The sequence below is a fragment of the Bidens hawaiensis genome, unplaced genomic scaffold, assembly GCF_021521415.1.
Source record: "Bidens hawaiensis isolate Kalapana, Puna unplaced genomic scaffold, B.hawaiensis_p1.1 tig00080936_1, whole genome shotgun sequence".
NCBI lineage: Eukaryota > Viridiplantae > Streptophyta > Magnoliopsida > Asterales > Asteraceae > Bidens > Bidens hawaiensis.
In genome coordinates, this window is record NW_027503742.1 from 27,614 (window position 1) to 41,131 (window position 13,518).

At 33.9% G+C, this 13,518-nt stretch overlaps 1 protein-coding gene and 1 pseudogene across 1 annotated transcript; both read left to right on the forward strand.

The window, feature by feature from the left end:
* The first annotated feature begins 6,179 nt into the window (after positions 1-6,179).
* LOC143607287 (equilibrative nucleotide transporter 8-like) lies at positions 6,180-7,754 on the forward strand. The gene is made up of 2 exons (XM_077082791.1): positions 6,180-6,705; positions 6,857-7,754. The coding sequence occupies exons 1-2, from the start codon at positions 6,180-6,182 to the stop codon at positions 7,561-7,563; spliced, it is 1,233 nt and encodes a 410-aa protein (XP_076938906.1). The 3' UTR covers positions 7,564-7,754.
* Positions 7,755-9,681: 1,927 nt separating this feature from the next.
* On the forward strand, positions 9,682-10,886 carry LOC143607286 (glucan endo-1,3-beta-glucosidase 11 pseudogene; annotated as a pseudogene).
* The last annotated feature ends 2,632 nt before the right edge of the window (positions 10,887-13,518 follow it).

Here is a 13,518-nt window from a genome sequence, read left to right on the forward strand (position 1 = left end):
TTAAAGAAAATTTTACTTGTATCGCTTATCTATTAATTAATTATAATATTTATAATTTATAATAATTATTATTATAATATTAATTTATTACCTTTTGTAATTAGTTATTACATCTTATTTTTGACGAAATAATAACATTCACAGATTACCATTTTTATATTTCAATATCCTTGACTTAAACATTATTGTGTTATGATATTGTAAGATATATTAAAATTTCTATATATAATCAATTACGTTATATTTAAAAAACCCAATAAATAATTTACAAAAGTATTATAGATGAATGTTTATATATCCGATTTCATTACATATTCTATGAGTATGTTACAAGTTAATACATTTAATATATTTAAAATTTAATGATTTCACAATTTCTACTAAAATAACACATTGACTTACTTTCCGTAACTTATGCATGTCACGATTCTTTTAATTATCACGAAATTAATAATCTTTCTATTTTCAAGAAGTTTTACAAAAATAAAAAGCAGTCTGTTCACTATATAATACGCTTTCAAATATGCATTCTTCACGTTGTCTCAATCATCAGCAACTCAAGCTACTCTCTACAATGAAAGTAACTTTATCATTCAATATTTATTTGTTTAATATATTAATATATAACTATAATTAAATTATATGTATAAAACTGATGCTATGTATATATTTTATTATTTTTAGAGTTCAATAGAGGTTCAAAAGTTTACAATGCTGAATGAAATTGATATTTTGAGAATTTCGCCACAAATCGTTAAAGTTAGAGTTAGAGTGGTAAGAGTTTGGACTGTCAAGGATAAGATTTTGTTTTATATATTAGGGCGGACGGGGTGGAGTGTGGTGGCCAGCCATCACGCGTGATGGCTTGGCAAACACCGCCGACGACCCTCTCATAACGCGTGATGAGAGGGTTAGCGTGGTGGCCATCACGCGTTGGAAACCCAAGAGTATTACCGTTGGGGTGGGTTTTGACCGTTGTGGGGGGGGGGGATTTAAATAAAAAAAATTAAACAATATAAATAAACAACCATTTCAATCCAACTCAAAGCACTCTCAATCTTTCACTTCATTCAAAACAAAAAAATATGGAATTTCCGAACAACTTGGTTCACTTAGACACCGATAGCTTTTCGTCTTCGGACGATGACATTCTCGAATGGTTCCCGTTGTTATATAACGAACTTGAAGGCCCGAGCCGTCCAAAGAAAAAATGGTGGATCGTATGCATGCTCACGAAGTGCTAATGAACGACTATTTTGTGGAGGAGCCGAAATACAATGACGAGACGTTTAGGGAACGCTTTCGTTTGCCGAAATCTTTATTTTTAAAGATTGTAGCTGACCTCGAAGCAAGCGAAGAATGGTTTCAAGAATCTTACGACGCGAGGGGCAAACGAAGTTTTACGACGCTTCAAAAATGCACATCCGCTATTCGTTAATTAGCGACAGGTAACCCACCCGACCAATTCGATGAATACTTACAAATGTCTGAAAGAACTTCACGTGAATGTCTACAATTCTTTTGTAACGCGATTATTAAATTTTATGGCAAAGAGTTTCTAAAAAACCAACAAGACATGACATTATACGTCTTTACGCCGCACATGAGGCTAAATGGCATTTTCCAGGGATGCTCGGTAGCATCGATTGTACACATATTGAATGGAGGAATTGTCCACGGGAGTTTCGAGGGGCGTATGATAGGGGTGATATCAAACGACCGACCATCTCACTTGAATCGGTTGCGTCAAATGATTTATGGTTTTGGCATTCTTATTTTGGTGTTCCCGGCTCAAACAACATCACCGTTCTATACACATCACCGTTGTTTCAGAGCGTAACAGATGGTACCGCACCTTTCTGTTCGTATTTTGTTAACGAGAGATATTACAGACGTGGCTACTGTTTTGTCGATGGTATCTACCCGCAATGGTCTCTTTTTGTGAAAGCCTTTTCGTTTCCTGTTGAGGACAATGAAAAAGCGTTCAAGAAGCTGTAAGAATCGGCAAGAAAAGATGTCGAGAGAGCTTTCGGTATTTTAAAGGGTAGATGGTGTATACTTAGTCGACCGGTTCGTGCAATGAAAAAACCCACGATCTCTAGCTACGTGTATGCATGCATCATATTACACAATATGTTAATAAAAGAATATGGACATGCAATTTCTCCAGCTTGGGTACCAGATCCTCCTACTCAAGTTCCCATTCCCAATGATGTGCAATTAGACTTGCGGGATGACAATATTCACCATCGGTTGATATGGGATCTAGTTGACCTTATAGGTTCTTTAGGTTTGGAAAATCTTGATTCAGACGAGGAGTAGACGTTTATTGTAACTTTTATTTTTTAATTCTAATTTTTAAGTTGTATTATGTTCTAGTAAAATATTATTTTTATTTTTTAAGTTGCAAAAGAAAACCAAAACAAAACAAAAATCTTATCACACCACACCATCACGCCTACTAAATTTCATCACATGTGATGAATTTGGTTGGGATAAGGTGTCATCATCCCATTAAGTGTGATGGGTGATGGAAATGAAACCACCCCCTCCTCTTATATTTATAACAAGTCATTTAAGATTTGTTATCTATTTTGATTTGTAGTGGAAACGCTGTTAAACATTTGTCAAAATTTGTTGATCATTTTGAGAAAAAAACCATGCCATTATTATGCTTCAAGAGTAAAGTATTATGAAAGTGATAGGTCTAAAGGTATCATAAAAAATTCTTTACTATACTTTGCCTTTATTATAAATAAGTTATATTAATGCCTTATATATTCTTATATTCTATAACACATACATATGTATATATATAAAAATTGTTTTTTCAACTATATCATTTGTAATCTTTCTAAATGTATGTTTAAAATCTGAACACAGAAATATTCGTAGGGAAAGTTTATGTCTCAGTTGTCAGTCGCGTGTTTATCAACGACTATTTGTTTGAAATTGAATCTTACGAAAACCGGTATCATAAAAAACTATGATACTCGTTTATTATATATATATATATGTTGTCAAATTAGTTATGCAAATAAAATATTTGTCATGTGCAGTTTGTTTGGATTGCTAAAAGACAATGGCGTTCACGTTCGGAGGCCAGTCACTTCCGAAATGTGTATAAGACAATATTTTTTTATGTTAATTTCATTAGAGTATTATGTTATAATTATTATGTGTTATTTGTACTAATGATATAATTTATAAACATGTTTTAAGTTTGCATTTATCTATGATTTTCTTTGTATGTTATTGTATTTGAATTAAAGTAACAATGCTACATCTTGTAATTCATGTAAAATGATTTTTTTTATTTTACATATGCATTTCATTAAATTTAATATATATATATGTGTGTGTGTGTGTGTGTGTAGAGGAAGGTTAACGTACAAATGAAATTAACGTGCTACGCGTGAGAATCAAGTAGGGTAATTATGTAATTACAGAGTAATTGCATAATTACACTATGATGTAATTACATAATTACTCTACTTGTATATATAATTACTCTACTTGATTATCACGTTTAGCACATTAATTTCATTTGTATTTGATCCAAACCCTATATATATACATATATATGATGTTATAAATGTTTTTCACTCATGTGTAACACGGGCCACTATTGAATTATTATTGCTAACAATTTGAATGATTTTAACTTTTAAAAAACATGGCTATCACTTTTTAGTAAACATTTTTATTTATAAAAACACTAAAATAGTTAAGTATTATAAAGATAAAAGTTAAGTTTCAACAATATTGAGCTTTTATCAAATCAAGTTAATTTTTTTTAAAGTTTTTCTATGCACTTTTAACATTATTTTTAGGTTTTTAGAAGTATTAACAAATGTAAAGCTAAATTACAAATTTGATTTGACGGCTGCGATTTTCGATAACCTCTTAGATTTAGGGCTGCATGCATGTCAGTTACTAGGGAGCGCCTTCATGTTAGGAATGCTCAGACGGCTACGATTTTTTGAGACAAAAACTTTTGGCAACCACATTACCAGATGGACGAAAGCACCCACACGAACACGCTTGCAAAAACATCGTTTGAAACAACTCATTTGTAGCAAGCATGTTATTGACATCAATGTCGTGGAAGAAAAATAACATAAACTTTTGTACTTAAAAGTTAAAACCATTTTATCTTTGATGACTAACATTATCTTATGCTTAGCCATATTACCTGCAAAATGTTGTGCCGGGTAAAACTCTAGTTTGATTACAAATTACAATTTATTAGTTAAACGTAGACCATGAATCACGAACCAAGTGACCGAAATTTAGTTTTCGAGCTAGTTTATTCAATTTAGTCGCTATGGTGGTGCGGGTTATTAAGCTCACCGAAATATACATTAATAAACTTTTTGAATGTATATATAACAACTTTACTTTACCAATTTTTTATTATAATTTAACATTTTAAATATAACAAAAAAACGTTCGTTAAACAATTAACATATAGTAACCTTAATGTTGAAGTTTGAAAATATTTATGAGATCGAATAACGAATATTATTTCACTCACCTCGAATCATAATATTCCTTTTTACATATAAATAAATCAGTCTGACATCATCAAGTATATAGATTTTCATATATAAAATAAGTAAAATTAGAGATGGTTTTATCTGTCAAGAGTATTTGACGCCGGAGGGCAATTATCACTTGCACACTGACCATTTATACAACCACAATACCCACAATCTCCACACCATGGTACACAACGATATTTATCTTCGCATGGTCTTGGTAGACCATTTGATTGGATCGCCATTGTTCCCGACCACATACCTACATACATAAATCGAATAACCATATACTAGATCAAACGAAAATCGTTAAATGATAGACATGCGTAGAAATTTGAAAAAAATATACGGTTGTTATATTTACCAGATGAAATAAGGACAAACACCATAAGTAAAATCAAAACTTGTTGTGTATTTTTCATCTTTATCGTGCTATATTTCTCCCTTATACATTCATGGTACATGTAAGTATATATACACACAAAAATACTAAGCATTAATATCAAATATTTAATGCGTACTTATGTTAGCAATAATATTTTGAGAGTTTTAGGATGATAGTTGTTTCTTTCAAACAATAACGGTTTTGCATTTACCTCATTACTTTATTAGCTTCATAAAATATTTTGAGACATTAATTATTTTTAAGTGTTTTGTTTTATAATTACCATTTACTGGATAAAAGTAATATAAAAACCTTCTAGTTCTCATTTCAGTCTTGGCTGTTGGCTAGGTGGTAAAAACGTTTGCTTTTGTGGTTCCATTATGACGTTCTTGTTATACAAAAAGAAAACAAATGATATATGTCCATATCATGCAAAAATACACTATAAGTTCCCAGGTTATCTGAGTGAAAATGTTGAATCAACTTACTTTAAGAATTGGTATCCTATATTTGTTGATATATTACATTGTACGTGTAACGTTTATGTACCGCAAGGGACCATGTGGTGTATACATTAACATGGACCAAGATGGATGCTTGGTGAGGTCGGGTCCGATTATGAGTTTGACCATGTTGCTTGGTGTGCGCAATATAATCGGAACCTCACCAGTGTGCTTATGATCCTTGCATCAAAGGCAGTTATGGTCAATGAGTCACAGGTTCTGGCCGGGGCCATCCCTGGCCCTAACAATACTTCATCAGTGGGTTCAGCTCTTGGTTAATTGGTTGTGGAACCTATGACCTAGTATTTCCATTTGGTTATATATATTTTGTTCGAAAAAATAATTTTTATCATATTTTGTTTGAAAATTTAACTCGTCAAAAACCCATTTTTAAATCGTATTCTATTATTTAAATATATATTGTATATAACAAAATAATACGATATAAAACTAAGTTAATTTAACATAAACTGATAGTAAATGATAATTTGACGGTTTGTAAAGATTTGTTGTAAACTTGTAATAGAAGAAAATTAAGGTATTTAAAAATGTTTGGAATATGATGTGAACTTTATATTATAAGTTGTAACCATAGATATAATTATACTCCTATAAACGATTCATTTTACATTACAATTCAATTTCAAAACGTCAAGTTCATTCACATCACATGGAAAATAAGCCATTTATGTATAGAGCTAGTGTATGAAACGCCTTCTATTTTGTGCATTCTCACAAACACTGGCAGAAATGGAGGTTCTACAATCAAACCTCAAGCCGGAAATCGAAAACCGCGACGACAAGGAGCCGAAAGACACATACCATATGACATATATCATCCACTTCTTACTTGGTGCAGGATATTTAATCCCATGGAATGCTTTCATAACAGCCATTGATTACTTTCAGTTCTTATATCCCAACAAGCACATCAACAAGGTGTTTTCCGTCGGTTACATGTCCGCGGCCTTGACCGTGCTTTTTACTCTCATGTGTTGGTCTAGTTCCAGTCGGGTTAAGCTGCCTTCGGTGCGAACACGGATGAATTTGGGTCAGTTTTTGTTTGTTTTGGCTCTAATGGTGCCCCCCGTGACGGATTGGATCGTTCACGGGAAGCAGTCGACGACCCCGTCGAATATCGCCTTTGTTGTGCTTGTGTCCATGGTTATGATCAGTGGTTTATCGGACGGATTAGTCGGTGGAAGTTTAGTCGGAGCCACTGGGGCGCTCCCGGGACGGTACATGCAAGCTGTTTTTGCTGGCAACGCTACCGCTGGTATGGTGTCCGTATTTAGGGTTTTTATTAATATTCGTGTTTTTTACCTTTTTTTAATGGTGTTGCTAAACGTATTTCTCTCATAAACATGGGGCGGGCCCCACCATTTTTCCTTGACACACCTTTTATTAATTAAAATAATATTTTGAAGGTCTAGTTGTTTCAATATTAAGAATTATAACAAAGGCGTCGTTTCCGCACACACAAAACGGTCTTCGGACAAGCACACAAATCTACTTCACATTCAGTGCGATCATGGTACTTCTATGCATCATATGCACCAACGTTTTACACAAATTACCGGTGGTTCGATACTATAGAAGTCACAAAAAACACATTGATCCAATTCAACACATGTCAATTAGATCGAGTTTCTGGGAAGTGGTTAAGAAGATTCGGTGGGTAGTGACTGCGGTGTTTGTAATATATGTAGCTTCACTGTCGATCTTCCCAGGTTATTTGAGTGAAAACGTGACATCAGATTATTTTAAGGATAGGTATCCTATATTGTTGATTACAACTTTTAATGTTGGAGATTTTGTGGGAAAGTGTTTGACTGCTATTTATGTGCCACATGACCGTAAAATGGCGGTATGGTGGTGTATGGGTAGGGTGATGTTTTATCCTATGTTTGTAGGGTGTATACACGGACCCAAATGGATGCATAGTGAGGGTCCGGTTATGAGTTTGACCATGATGCTTGGTGTGAGTAACGGGTACTTGACGAGTGTGCTTATGATCCTTGCACCGAAGATGGTTCCAGTCGAGGAGTCGGAGGTGGTTGGGATCGCTATGGAAACGTTTTTGGTTGTTGGGTTAGTCGTGGGTTCGGCTCTTGGTTGGCTGTGGAACCTATGAGGTATCATCGGTTACATCACTAACAAATTAATAAAACAAGTTTTGTTTTTGAGGTTCGAACATTATATGGATATGCCATTTTTAATTGATATATATTAGTTAATATTATATTGAGTTAATATTTGGTTGGTTTTTCAATTCTTATACGACGGAATATGGGTTTGGTATTTTTTGGTGTTTGGATTTATTATTATCGGCATTAAAGTTTTTGGGTCAGGTCGGGTCACATTAAAGAATGTGAACGGTAGAACAAAGCCCGAAGGTGAATGATCACGCATTAGGTTTTTTTAATAATTGTTTTTAAAATATACAGTTTGTTTAAATATTATTTAAGTTTTTTATGTTAATTTGGTTATTGACCCACTTTTTTAGTTAAAATTATGGTTTTCTCTTTAACATTTAATATTTCTATAGTTTCGTTAAAGATTTATTAAAAAAAATTCTTTGCTAGAAAATTTATAACTAAAAACAGCGATTTTAATTTTTTTTTAAATGATAATGATTCATTCATTGAGAAAGATTGATAAGTCTGTTCGTTAATAGGATACTATACGTGTATACAGAACAGAAAATAGATTGGATTCGGGCAAACCTGAATCCTTACGCGTAGAAAACTTGTCTAATACAACGACGTTTTAGTGGCGATTAAGTATGGCATTGTTTCGGTTGCGGATCAACAATTAACAAGGGCCATCTCTATTTTATGTGCAGTTTTCATCATCATCATTTGTTAAGTTACAAAAAGAAGAAAATGTCTTGTTTTATAATTGACGAATTGTTCTTCTATGTTGCTATTTTTGCATTTAGTTTTTTTGTTTTAAATTTCCTTCAAGTGGTATGCGTAGTAAATTTAAATCCATCATCATATATGCTAAAATGGTTTTTTTTTGTCGCGTCTTGAACTTGATCGTTAACAAAATTCCGTGCATTGAAAAGAATTTATTAAACAAAAAGATTTTCACACGTTAATATTGTTTACAAAAATTACATCATAAAACAAGAATTTAATTTTTAAGACATGATTACAAATTTTGTCATTTAAATATATGCAATTTATGTATTAAGTCCTTTAAAAAGTTTATTTACGGGCGGTGTCCTTTATATGACAAAATACATTTGTTTTTTTGTCCTTTACACTAACTGTCATCCAAAAACTCAGTTAAATCCAAACATGCCAAGACTTAACGGGGTTTTTGTTTAGCATATTTTATTTAGTTTATTTTTTTAACAATATTTTTAATTTATTTTTTAATTATAAATACTTAAATAGTATGTGTAAAAAGACTTAATGCCCTCACATGCCAAGACTTAACGGGGGGTTTTGGATGTCAGTTAGTCAAAAGGACGAATATCAAACAAACATGTCATGTAAAGGATACCGTCTGCAAATAAACTTTTTAAAATGCATGATCCATAGATTGCATATGTGTAAAGGACAAAATTTGTAATTTTGTCTTATAAAAAATTAATATGCTATGTGATTACCGGTGAACACCACACGGGAAGTTTGATACGTTTGGATGATTATAATAAGTGTTAGCTATTCTTCATGGAGAAAGTTATGAATTATGATTCTAAGTTTTCCATTTGCCTAACTTGAAAATATGATTATACAGGAAAGGTATAAAATCATACAAGAAAAGTAGCAAACTTTTCATATCTTAAAAACATTCAAAAAGTTAGAATCTTTCATTTCTTTACACTTAAATTAGATGTTTATTATTCTTATAACTTATATAAACCCCTTTAAATTATTATTATTAAAAAACTAATAGCAACAGTGTTATATAGTATCTGATACTTGTTATATATAATGACCATCCCGTTAAAAAAAAAACAGGCCAAGCCGTTATCGATTATTAAAGGTTAAGTATCTTGAAAACATTGTATTCCTTAAACCTGCAATCAATCCCCCCTTAACTGATCTCAAGTATCTTTGATCGGTAACTCTAATGAGTAATGGCATTCCTAAATAACAAGCATCCAACATTACAAGCCATGGTTATTCCATTTTTATTTTTTACATATTAACATATTCACATTACCCTTCATCCTCTACATTTTGATCTAGCATGGATTTTTTCTGTATCGTCTAATCGGTTCATCGTTCTCATCTTCATGACATTCGTCAACGGTATACTCAAGTCACTAACTTTTTAAGTAACTTATGTTATATACTTACATGTCATATTTTTATGACCGTTTTCGCTCTTTGCAGTTTGGATAGCTAGCGCGTTCACGGGTACATATGGAGTCAATTATGGAAGAATAGCCGATAATATTCCCGCCCTAGAAAGTGTCGTGACACTTATGAAGGCTGCAAAGATTAAAAACACACGAATATATGACGCTGACCACGAAGTTCTCAAGGCGTTCAAAGAGTCAGGAATAGAGATCATTATCGGGCTAGGGAACGAGTTCTTGAAAGAAATAAGCGTAACCAAGGACCGGGCCATGGATTGGGTGAAACAAAATGTAGAACCGTTTGTACCCGGGACCCAAATTCGTGGGATTGCGGTTGGAAACGAGGTGTTAGGTGGTGCTGATCAAGAACTCTGGGAGGTTTTATTACCAGCTGTGAAAAATATTCATACTGCCCTTGACTTACTTCACCTAGCCGACGATATTGAGGTTTCAAGCCTGCATTCGGCTGGTGTGTTTGCTAGTTCGTTCCCTCCATCCGCAGGGGCGTTTAAGGAAAGCCTAACTCCCTATATGAAACCAATTCTCGAGTTTTTCTCACGAATAAAATCGCCATTTTATATAAACACATACCCGTTTCTTGCATACATAAGCGACCCCGAACATATTGATATCAATTACGCAACCTTTAAAAAGAATCCCGGGATATACGATGAGAAAACGAAACTACATTATTATAACATGTTCGAGGCCCAAATCGACGCAGCCTATGCAGCTTTAGAAAAGGCTGGATTCGATAAAATGGAAGTTATTGTATCGGAAACGGGCTGGGCTTCAAAAGGCGACCCGAATGAAGTGGGGGCCACGGTTAGTAACGCGAGAACTTATAATCTGAACTTGCGTAAACGACTACTTAAAAAGAAGGGTACCCCTTACAGGCCTAAGAAGATAGTCAAGGACTCAAGGCATACGTGTTTGCCATGTTTAACGAGAACCTGAAGCCCTGCCCGACTTCCGAGAAAAATTTCGGGCTTTTCAAAGCGGATGGTAGCATCGCTTATGATATCGGGTTCACTGGACTTGTACCCTCTTCTGCAACATCTTTATTCTCTTTCAAAAGTTGCAGTAAACTCATAATATTTCTGTTGAATGTATTTATATTCTATAGCTTAAAACCTTAAGGTTTGTAGTGCGCGCGTGTGTATATACGCGCACCCGTTGAGAGGCGCGTTTGTATATTTGTAATTGATTCAGGAACTTATTTTTTGAAATTGAGAGATATTCACATACAAAAAATAGTAGACTGCTTTGAATATAACTCCTATGTTATCATTATATCAGTACTTTTGTATGGTTGTTGCTTTGTTTATACTTTATATTAGCCACATTATATGTTACCTATATTACAAGAATGTAAGAATGTATATTGTACAAATATGCGGTAACGAGAAAACTGTTCAAATATGCGGTTTTAGTCCAATAGTTTCAAATTTGCGATTTTCGTCCCTATGGTTTCATATCACTTGCAATTAAACCCGAATTTATTAACCCCGTTAAGTCTGGTCGTTAAACCCATCAACATGACCCTCACATGAGGGGCAATTTTGTCCTTTTCCACCCCAAATTAACCCAGTCCTAATTCACAAACCCTCTGACGTGAGGGGGCTGTGTGTATTTGGAAAAAAAGGACAAAATTGCCTCTCACGTGAAGGGCACACTGATAGTTTTAACAACCAGATTTAACGGGATTAGTGAATTCGGGTTAATAGCAAGTGAAATGAAACCACAAGGACAGAAATCGCAAATTTGAAACTATTGGACTAAAACCGCAGATTTGGACAAACCATAGGAACGAAAACCGCAATTCATTCAATCAAAAAATATCAGCTTAAACAGAAACATGTTAAAAGTAGACAAAAGTGTATTCTAGTGCACACAGTCTCATAAATTGTTTTATACAAAAAAGTCAAATTACCTCCTTTTGACCTCAACACTGCTTGACCTATTAGTCAACAGTGGTACTTCTTAACAGCTAAGTAGCTAACACACAATTAACATATATTATTGAATACATTATACACTATCTAAATACCTACCCAAATCAATCACTAAGCATGGTTATATAACTGATAAACAAAGCCAACTATGATCAAGGTTGAAAGAGTTTACCACCACATTTGCATTTCCATGAAAGAAGATAATAACAACCGTCTTCACCGCGAGACGATTGGTCTCTGTACTCAACCATCTTATGATGTGGAGGAATGACCAATGTGGCTTTACATGGTGAACACTTCATGCACTTGTTCACACACCCTGGTGGTCTTGATCCCAGTACTTTATGCTTTTGTTGCACAACAGACACCCCTTCATTAACTGCCAATCAATATAAATTATGCATCAGAATTATTAATCCCATGTGGGGATTAATATATATATATATATATAGGAATTGGATCAGATACAAATTAAATTAATGTGCTAACTGTGCGAATCAAGTAGTGTAATTATATATACAACTCAGTGTAATTACAGTGTAGTGTAATTCATATCGTAATTACATTACGATGTAATTACATAATTACACTACTTGATTTGCACAGTAAAACGCTTTTTTAGTTTGTATTTGATCCAAACCCTATATATATATATATATATATATATATATAGGGTTGGTATCATATCAGAGCTCCAAACAAGTTACGAACTTTTAAGAACTCATAACAACCAAATATTTTCAAGTTCTTAAATTATTTAAGAGTTCTGTAATGATACTCATCATATATATATATACACACACATGCATATATATGATCACTTTTAGAGTTTTGAAGCTGGTTTGACTGTGTTACCTGAAATGGAAGGTGAGAGTGTGAGAGAAATGAGAAAGATGAGTGTGATAAACATCCTCAGGCAAGATGAGTAGGTTGTTGCAGGTGCCATGAGTAGTTAAATAACTGAAGATTTTAAATTATGATGTTGAAGATGATGATGAATGATGATGGTGATGCTGATGGAAACTTGTCAGTAATTAATGAATTTTCTTTTACACATTACATGTGTTAAGGAAACAAGAAACTAACAATGGGAGTGGAATATTATATAGAAGGTGACAAGAACAGAGAAAAAGAGTATGTACAAGACTATGCGTAGTGAAGGGGCTATAAATGGAGGCGAATTGCGACACGTGGCGGCCAGTCAGCACGGGGTGGGAATTTGTTTTTGGGGTGTAATGGTGTTGTAGCCTATAGACACACACACACATATATATATATCTCACAATCAATTATAATAATAATAATAATATAATTATAAGGAAGCGGGCGAGAAGAAGTTGGCACCCCCCCCCCCCCTTATCGCCCCACAAATCGCTGGTGGAGGGGGGTGCTGTCACCGGAAATCGCCCAAGTTGGCGCCTATTACGGATGGCCTAAGTATATTAGACAAGTGAGGCCAAAATGTGTTTGGAAAATAAGGGACATGTTTGCTGAAGTGGTGAGCTTTATGCCAATAAATCTTTGAGGTTGTTTGGTATTTAATGGTTTCGTTTAACAGCCATTAAGAGGCTGTCTTAATGGCTGTTAAACGAAACCATTAAATACCAAACAACCCCAAGCCTCTTAATGGCTCATAACCTTTTAATGGTTTAGAGGTAGTCTTAAGTCTGAATGATTAAGAGGTAACCATTAAGAGGCAGCCTCTTAACCATTCAGACTTAAGATTAACTCTTAACCATTAAGAGGTTATAAGTCATTAAGAGGTAGCCTTTTAATGACTGTTAAGAGGCTACCAAACAGCCCCTTTTGATTTACA

Coding starts and splice junctions, on each gene's coding strand:
- LOC143607287 (XM_077082791.1), top strand. CDS start 6,180: ATGGAGGTTCTACAATCAAACCTCAAGCCGGAAATCGAAAACCGCGAC. Junction 6,706..6,856: donor TGCTGGCAACGCTACCGCTG/GTATGGTGTCCG, acceptor AATATTTTGAAG/GTCTAGTTGTTTCAATATTA.